The sequence below is a fragment of the Oreochromis niloticus genome, linkage group LG7 (genome assembly GCF_001858045.2).
Source record: "Oreochromis niloticus isolate F11D_XX linkage group LG7, O_niloticus_UMD_NMBU, whole genome shotgun sequence".
Taxonomy (NCBI): Eukaryota; Metazoa; Chordata; class Actinopteri; order Cichliformes; family Cichlidae; genus Oreochromis; species Oreochromis niloticus.
In genome coordinates this window covers 9748701-9758248 of record NC_031972.2, presented here as the reverse complement: position 1 = coordinate 9758248, position 9548 = coordinate 9748701, and the positions used below count along the sequence as shown (strand labels likewise).

At 35.9% G+C, this 9548-nt stretch overlaps 1 protein-coding gene across 11 annotated transcripts in view; it reads right to left on the bottom strand.

Moving 5' to 3' along the window:
* Positions 1 to 519: 519 nt before the first annotated feature.
* The window catches only part of camk2b2 (calcium/calmodulin-dependent protein kinase (CaM kinase) II beta 2), an 82042-nt gene continuing 73013 nt past the window's right edge, over positions 520 to 9548 (bottom strand). For all 11 annotated transcript variants that reach the window (XM_013265831.3, XM_013265834.3, XM_013265828.3 and 8 more), the window contains 4 exons: positions 8243 to 8318; positions 5292 to 5386; positions 4953 to 5189; positions 520 to 4789 (listed from right to left, as the gene is read on the bottom strand). In XM_013265831.3, the coding sequence (XP_013121285.1) occupies positions 4954 to 5189; positions 5292 to 5386; positions 8243 to 8318 (407 nt within the window). In that variant the 3' untranslated portion in view covers positions 520 to 4789; position 4953. The remainder of the gene's footprint in view (positions 4790 to 4952; positions 5190 to 5291; positions 5387 to 8242; positions 8319 to 9548) is intronic.

Below are 9548 nucleotides of genomic sequence, written 5' to 3'. Positions count from 1 at the left end.
GTTGACCCTGAGTCAGACTAGGGTTGTACCTAGCCTCTTGCCCTATGGCAACTGTGATAGGCTTCAGCCCCCCTGTGACCCTAAATTGGATAAGTGGAAGAGAAAGGGTAGAGTAAGAATTCCAGCAAAATAAAATTATGTATAATGTTTAACAACAGATTACATTTTCTATCCTTGTCTGTAAATTTGTTAATCTATAAATGCAGTAAAGTAAGACATTTACCCTGAAATGTAACAAAAGAGAAGTAACTTTACACCTTTAAAACATTCCATAGCACAGTTCATGAGTAAATCTACTTTTCGAGCTTTCCTGTAATCACTGTGGTGGTTGAGATGTTTTTACTGACCCTTCAAACTTTGCCTTCTAAAAAATACTTGCTGGAATATTCTGAGTAATATTCTGTTTAGAGGAAATACTGACATTTATTCATGTAACATTTTAAAGCACTAAAAACACAAGGAAAACTAAAACAATACAGGGTTCTTTCTAAGGTTGTGAGTTGAGATAAGACGGAATAGTAGAGTGGACAGTTTTATTAGTTTACACACTGATTACATCTGATCACACTTTAATATTGATCATCATCATATAATAAATACAAAAAGTATATGATAAAAGCTTTGTTTCACATACAGTCATCACCATCATCATCATTCATATCATACTTGCTCACATGAACACAGAAGAAGAAATGATAAGGATCTATCAATACACTTTAAATTGTCTTTGGAGGTGAAGCCTAAGATTAACACCCAGGCCCAAACCTAGTTATTAAGTAAGAAGGTACAGCTTTCAAAGAGGACACTAATTCTAAGTAACCAATCCAATTAAAGTACTGATAGCACTGACATTTGGTTTGACCAGGAAGGGAAATTCATGGGTTTGTCCTAAAGCCATAGCTGTGGAGTTTCACTGATACTAATGGTTTAAAAAACAAAAACAACCTCAAGATTGTCTGATGATGCATAATTCCCCGTTTCATTTTGTAATGTAAATAATTAGTAATTAATAAAAGACTGTTTTGAATGACTGTTAATAATGTGTTGAACTGGCTCAAAAAGTTTTTACCTTTTGATACAAAACACTACTCATGCAAAATGTGAAACACTAAATCACAGCCTTGGCTTGGCAAGTTCACCATGCGTCTCTCCAAATTTAGGTGCTTAATGTGTTTTTGTTTTTAATACTTCTTCTAACTTTTATGATTCAATGCAACAAGTATTTGAAAGCATATTTCTTTATTTTACATCATGATCAGCATGGATGGTGAGAAGCATTACATTGTGAATTGCCGGTATGCCCATACATTTACCCTAGTAGATGGTGTATTTTACATCACCACTTAGTACCTAAGGTTTGATATCTTAGTGTTGTAAGAAGCACAAAGTTATCTTTCTAATACATTTTTCTTTAGTTCACTTTATAAAATTATATATGTATATTTTAATATTTCATAATAATTGGTTTCTTTTCTCCATTAGGTGACAAGCTGGAACCAGCTAATTTTTATAGTTTTCTTTGAAAACCACTTCCATGATTTGATCTTTCCAGTCATCGTCCTGCGATGATTCAACCAATCATTTAAGCTTTACTGTGTATGTGATATTTGAAGGATCAAACTAGGAGCTATCATGTTCTATACTATTTGTTAAGTGAGCTAAAGTAATTTGACAATATTGTGAATATGTCCTAAAACAGACCAGCTCAGTGCTTTATCTGACAGCCTGTATAAGCCTGTCTTTAATCTTCAGTATTTTTCTTCTCACATTCAATCATCATGTATGTACTTTAATCCTGTAGTCAGTCTAAATGTCAAGCTTGAAGAAGTTGATGCCCCCTCGAGGACAGAAAGTTAGATCATTAAGGGAAAATACAGCAAACGACACTAGATATTTCTGGGAGATATTGTAAAACTAAAGGATTTGATATTCTACCTAATATTTTGGTTTTACTCACTAACATTGAGGGGTGGCTGTTGCTCGGGAAGTAGACCAGGTCATCTACTAATGAGAAGGTTTGTTTTTTTGAAATCTGGCTTCTCCATGCCAAAGTATCCTCAAGTAGGTAAGCTGCCCTCCAATCCGTTCATTGGAGTATAAATGTTCAATAAAAAGGCACTTTGGCATCAAAAAAAGTCCTTGGGTAAATGAGGCAAGCTGTATAAAGCGCTTCGAGTGCTTAAGTAGTGCAAAAAAACACTATTTCCAAACCAGTCCATTTCAAATTTCATTCCTGCCTGTGTGTTGAATCAATGTCCTGGAAAAACTGTGTAAAATTTTGTGATTTAGACATTACACACAAATATTTGTAAACATATATAAAAGAGACTCTGCTTAGTGCTTGAAATAGAAGTAATAATGTATGTGTGTGCGCAAGACACTGTTTTCTTTTACAAATATGTCAATTGACTTTTCCATATTTCCACATGTTAAAACCTTCTTGTTTTAGGTCAGCCACAGCTCTGCAAGAGTAAGGACAAAGTGAAAATTAGGGCTTTATGGGAAAGGAGGACCCTTTTATGAATTCTGAAATACAGTAAGTCGTTCCTGTTCACGTCTCCAGACCGGAGAAAAACTGAGGTTTATACATAAAAAATGAGAGAGTGACTGTATGTTCTTATTCCAAAACATTCAAATGCAACTCTGGAAGATTTATCATATAATTGTCAATTTCACTTTTACTCTCTTTTAGTTTATTATTATTTTTTTAAATATCTGTCACTTTATGTGTTAAATGCTCTTTTGTGTTCATCAATAGCTGTCTGTGTTTCCTGCATTCTGCTTGGTAGGCAGCTGTTTAAGGCTCCATAACTGTAGTGGTTTACACATTTGCCTCCCAAGTGAAAGGCCTCACACACGATGTGTAAGGAGCAGCAGAAAATTCTTTTTCAGCTTTCCTTTTTCTCAGTCACAAATTACGACACAAGAGCATAATGTTACCATATTTAAATGCTAATCCTGCGGAAGGAGAAGTAAATGTTAGCTTTGTTGAGTTGTATCTGTACACTTTTGTCAAAATGTGACAAAATGCAATCCTTTAAGGATTCCCCTGTATCTTAATACAATCCTCCTACCTCTCACTGACTAACCCAATCATCAAAGAAATGCATTTTATAAGATGAGAAAGGTTTTAGAGATACATGTTTTTTTGTACAGGGACAGAAACCCCCAACAGAAAAATGTTAAAAACAGACTGGTACTTTTATAGCACTTTTCTATTCTATTTCAACACTTTCTTACCACAACTCTCATTCATATACACATCTATACAAGTGTCTTTTTCTATACCTAAACACATTTAACCTAAAATTCAGATGGATGCATTTTAAGATTTAGTATCTTGCCATGTGGAAGTAGAGGAGCCGGACATTGAACTGGAAGAGGTTGTGTTCTAATAGGCTGTCTATTAACCTTCAGGTTAGTAGATGACCTGCACTAATTCCTGAACCACAGCCACCCAAAGCAAAAACTGATGATTAAAATATGGTTTTAAATGACCACATAATTAAAACAAACTTTGATTTCACTTTGGGAACTTTGACCTTGGCCTTTTTTACATACGAAGTCTAATTTAATTATTGCAATCAAAAGTAATAACCACACACCCTTGTGTTGAGTTTAAGTTGTCACCTTTTACATCAGTCAGGTTCCAATAAATTAAATCAAAAATGATCATTTAAGATTTTGGTTGTTGCCTTTGAAACAGTAAAGAGCCTGGGCCCAACAATTACTGAGGAAGGGCATATTCTGTCATGGTCATCACCAGAATCTTCATATACTACATTGTCATGTCAACAAAAACAGTTTATGCACTTAGAAATCCAGAAAGTAGAGGCAGCAGATTATAGCTCACCAGCAGTGCAAAAAAACCCAACCCCCCCCAAAAAAACCCAGAAAATGCACGACAACAACCGTTTTACCAAATGCATTAACGTGGAATATCATGCAATTAAATACCATCAACAGCGTAACTGTAGTTAAGTCACCACAATAAAACTGGAAATTTACATAAACATTGGGATATTTCAACATTTCAACCATAGTTTCAGTAGTTAACTTGCAATGTTCAGTACATAAATATCAGTTAAGAACAACAGTAACATCTTAGCATGCTGCATGGTTTTCACTGTCTGACTGAGTGGCTGGGGGTCGTGAGGGATGAGGAATGGGGTGGTGGGGAGTTAAACACCCAATAAATAAATTTAATTAATTAATTAATTAATTTTGTTGTGCTGTTGCACAACAAAATGAAAGTCATAATAAAATACACCCACCAGACTCTTTGTGTGAGACACGTGATACTGATTGTTCATTTCACACAGGCAGCCTTAAGTCGTGCAGAACAGCCACTGCTAATGACAACACAGGTAGGAATCATGCATTGTCATAAAAAAGAAGAAAGGATTAAAATGGATAATAAATAGACTGTACAGTTGAAAGAACACAGGGACAGACGGTGGCCATAATTATACTAGAAGTAACAATAGGAAGGAACAATAGCTTTTTTGTTTGCTGTAGGCAGGCCGAAGAGTTACAAGAGTTTAATGTTGTAGCTGATGTGTCCTCTGCTGTCAGAAGATGGGAGCACTGCTATTACTGTCTGCTGTTGTCGAAGTTGTTCAGGGAGAGAGAGAAAGAAGTGGGTGTGCAGAGTGCAGGAGCATGACCACAATCTCAAAATCAGATTCCTTTAACCCCACCACACATCCACCTGCACCTCTCTCTCAGTGCTGCTTCTTTCTCTGTGATTATCTGCTCGTTACTTTTCTGCTCTGCCTCCTCAAAATGCCTGGAAAAAAGTATTTACACCCATTCAGATTTTGCATATTTATTTTTTGTGCTGCAGATATACATTTGTTCCCATGAAGCTATATTTAATAACCCCTAATGATTGAGTGAAAACATGTTTTTAGAAATGTTCATCCTCTGCGTGAATGCTATTGTTGTCCTACCTCACCCCTGCAGCGGGGCAGAAGGAGCTCCTGAGCAGTGGAAGTGGACATTTTGCCACCGGCTGTCCCTGCGGTGCCATACCCTGGTCTCTTCTGATTGGCTTGAGCGAGGATGGCCCTGGCCATCCACGAACTGCGTCAGGCGGATGTAGGCGATGCAGGCAGCATCGTCCCCGATTATATGCACATGGGGGTTAAGGATGGTGGTGTGGATAGGTTTGCTGTTCTTTGAGAGGACTGATGGGAGACAAATAGTCCTCTTAGTGATGAATATTAAATATAGATGTATCATATATTTTATATTTTCAAAACATCAGTAGTAGATTAAACTAGTCTTACGATTGTCAAAGTAAAATCTGTGGAAGTCCATTCCCTCCACCAGATTTCCCAGCCCCTCAGGTTCAAATGAGGTCAGACCAGGGTCGCAGATCTTCCTGTTAGTCAAGATATATTTTTACACAAATGATGCACGGAATAATTTAAACAGTTCTGTAACAATACTTTAGCAATGTTATATGCAACAATATTATAAAAAATGTAGTCTGTTGGCCTGTCTCATAACTTTCACTCGTAACTCTTTAGTGGCTCTATATCTCATAGCTAAAACATTTTTTTAAAATTTATAACACTGACAAGGAGACCTAAAATTCTGCCCACATCTGTTTAAGTAGTTACAGTGACTGTTTCATAGCTCTGACTTAGCATGTCAAAATTCTTGCTTACTAACTAACAACCATTACAGACCATCTCACAACTGCAGCCAGGTTTGTTAATACAGTAGTTTTTTTTCATTTATGCATTTATGATGCACCTTCCAAACTGTAACAATATTAAACAATGTATACGCAATAAGTAAAGATATTATAGAGCTTATAATTTTGCTCTTCCATGCTCCTCCCTCATGAAATGGGATCAAATGTTGCATAGAGTCACACTTCGAATAACAATGATAATAATAATAATAAATATAGCGATAAAAACAACAATCATTGTCACAAAATACTAAATGGAAAACCTTTAACCTTTAAATTTAAACCCTTTCCAGTATTTCTTATCTCATTTAATTTTATCCTACATTATATTTCACTAATAACTATATTCATCACTTACAGTTTAATTTCTTCGCACTATCACATGGACGCTGGAGAATCTATTTTTTTTTCACTGCAGTGAGTAAGTTTTTTATCTTAGTTCCCTGTCTCACATGTGTGTGATGCTCAGTTTTGCTGCTGCTCTGTCAGGTGGATTCTGTTCAACTGTGTTTCTTAGTGTGTCTAATCCACCCCAGTCTCCTCTTTAGTATATAAAATGCTGTAAAAAAAAGTGTTTGCCCCTTCCTTATTTCCTATTTTTGTATGTTTGTCACACTTAAATGTTTCAGATCATCAAACTAATTGAAATATTAGACAAAGATAACATAAGTAACCACAAAATGCAGTTTCTAAATGACGTTGTTTATTATGAAGGCAAAAAAACCCAAACCTACATGGCCCCGCTAAACCTAATAACTGGTTGGGCCACCCTCAGCAACAACTGCAATCAAGCATTTGCTATGACTGCCAATGAGTCCTTTACAGCACTGTGGAGCAATTTTGGCCCGCATATCTTGGTGGAGGGTTTTTGAACATGAACCACCTTTTAAAGGTCATTCCACAGCATCTTAATCAGATTCAGGTCAGAACTTTGACTGGGCCACTCCAAAGAGTTCATTTAGTTTTTCCGAAACCATATAGAGGATTTGCTGGTGCCGTTTGGATCATTGTCCTGCTCCAGAACCTAGGTGTGCTTCGGCTCGAGGTCATGAACAGATGAACGGACATTCTGATAAGGATATTTTGGTAGACAGCAGAATTCATAGTTCTATTTACCATAGCAAGTCTTACAGGTCCCGAGGCAGAAAAACAGCCCCAGACCATCACACTTTCACCACTATATTTTACTGTTGATATGATGTTCCTTTTCTGAAATGCCAGATGTAATGAGACATACACCTTTCAAAAAGTTATACTTTTGTCTTATCAGTCCACGGAGGAATTAACCAAAAGTCTTGGGGATCATCAAGATGTTTTCTGGCATTTCCCTCTTGTCTGTCATTTGTGTCAGTCAGTTCTAACCCTGCCATGTTACCATTTTTGCTTTTTTTTTGTCACCTGTTTACTAGCAAATAAAGCTGTGATTCTGAGTTTAGTTCTTCTATAATCTTCTATATACCAAAGTATTGTAGATTCCAAGTAAATCTTTTTCTTAGGATTGCATCGAATCGTGTAAACAGTTTTTTTCTTTATTAGACAATATGTTGTGTAAATTTAATTTAGTATTTCATTTTTCTCATTGTGTATCATGACTTCAGCTGAATCTTATAACTGTGACTGAGCAAGTCAAATATTTAATCCAGTTAAAATTTTACATTTTTTAAAAAAACAATCTAACAGTCACCTAACAAGCAAAAGTTTCTTGGTTCAGTCCTGGGGGAGACACAAATCCTTCTAGGATTGCATCAGGATGGGCAGCTGATGTAAAAAATCTGCCAAAACAAACATGTGGCACTTCCTGCTGTTGTGACTCCTTGTGAATAAGGGAACAGGCAAAAGTAGCTTATTCTACTAAAGATGGTAAGTTTAACTTAAAGTCTTATGTTTTGACATCCTAAACTTAACCCAGACTTTTAGTCTCAATTATTGACTTTCAAATGCATACTTTTGAGTCAGTAGTTCAAATTACACTTTTGACTTCCCTGTGTTACATTAATTTACCTAAACCTAATTTACCTTGTAATTTTTTGAAATTTTATATTACTATCTTTTGAATGTGACTCAGTATGACATACAATAACTATGTCTTTGTAGTTCCACTTCCAATTTAGAATTACAACATAATCTTACGCAAAGTAACTCAAACTTATTTTTGAGCTCTGTGAGTAACTGTTGTATTGTTTTTGCTTGTAATATAATTGCTTTTTTAAAACTCATGCATACATTTTAATCTGTGTCACCTTTCTTTGTGGAAATGGGTTTCCATCACTTTAGGTACACTTTAACCACCCCTCCCCACTCTATCTCAGAAGCATTACTCTTAATTATATGGCAGGTAGAGAGGGGAAGAGAGGATAATACAATGAGTACAATTACTTTTTAATCTTTTAATACAACACGTTTTTATGTCAATCAGATTAATGGTTCTCTGTGGTTGATGGAGAGCTTTAATGTCCACTTAACAAGCTAAAATTGTACTGTTGCAGCAGATGTTTAAAAAATCTTTTATGGAACCAGAAGCATGTGCATTGGACTTACGCGTAGGCCTCAAAGTCTCCATTGTTGACAGCTTCAATAAGCTGCTCTGTGATCTTTATGATTTCCTGTTTGCGAGCTGCAGAGAAGAAACAAAAAAGTGTGAGAAAATCTGATTGTATCCCAAGTGACATTTCGGCTTGTGAAGCTACAATGTACTAATGTTCCAATGTACAAATGCAGCTCATGACAATGAAAAATTGAATGCAGATCAGTTCACACTTACCTATGAGCTTGCTATTCATTGTAAATGTTATCAGTCATCGCTTTCTCATCTGAGGTTACGAGTGAAAACTCCTTCATGCTGCTAAACACAAAAACTACTTCACTACTTAGATCCTCGCCTACATATCCCCCATTTTTTAAAATGCTTCCAACTGCTCCATAAAGGCGATGAATTGCTCGCTACCATCCATCATCCATCATATCTCTTGTTTGCATGTAAGGCTGCTTGAGCTCATCAAGCTATTCTTGTCCCAGCTCTTCAGATGAGATTTACTGTGTCCCTTTCCCCTCGCTTCCTCCCTACACTGAGAGGAAGGCTTAGCTTGCTCTAATTGTCCCTCTTCCTCCCTCCCTCTCTCTCTCTCTCTCTCTCCTTCCCCACCTCTTTCAGTCTCTCCACCTCTCTCAGTTTTTAATTTTGTTTTGTGCCTTTGTTTATCAAAAAATCACTTTTGCACTTCAAAACCCCAGTTTATTGTCAATATCAATACTCATGAAAAATTAGCAACATGCAAATGTTACTGCTGTTTTCAAAAATATACTTAAAAGGGCAGTCCACTTTAATGTGTAATAAAAAAAAAACATATTCTCTTGCTTAACTCTAGTGGTGTAGAAAGTTTGGAGGCACTATTTTCTAAGTGCTGCGATGTGTCTATCAGAGCAATGTGCTCCTGACAATATAGCATAGAGTAATGAAAAAGAAAGCACGCTCTCTAAAAACAACTTAAAAGTATCAGTACATAATAAATCATATGCTCCTTACCAGGTCTTAAGATTAGGTAATTACAACCTCAGATGAACAACAAAACATAACATATTATGCAATGCATCAAACATTATACTATTTCCTATAAAGAAAAAAAGCCAAATGCAGAAGCAGTAAGTGAAGAATTAAGCACCTTGCTGCTATTTACCTTCTAAATCATAACAATAATAATATTTGTGTACTTGTATGTCATCCTTTCTGTTTGTAAACACAAGAGTTTGAAACGTTTTGAATGAATTCCAATAAAATGTTGTACAAGTGTAGACTGGGGTCATGTTAAGATTCCATTATTCCATTATATATTATTTGGCTTATATC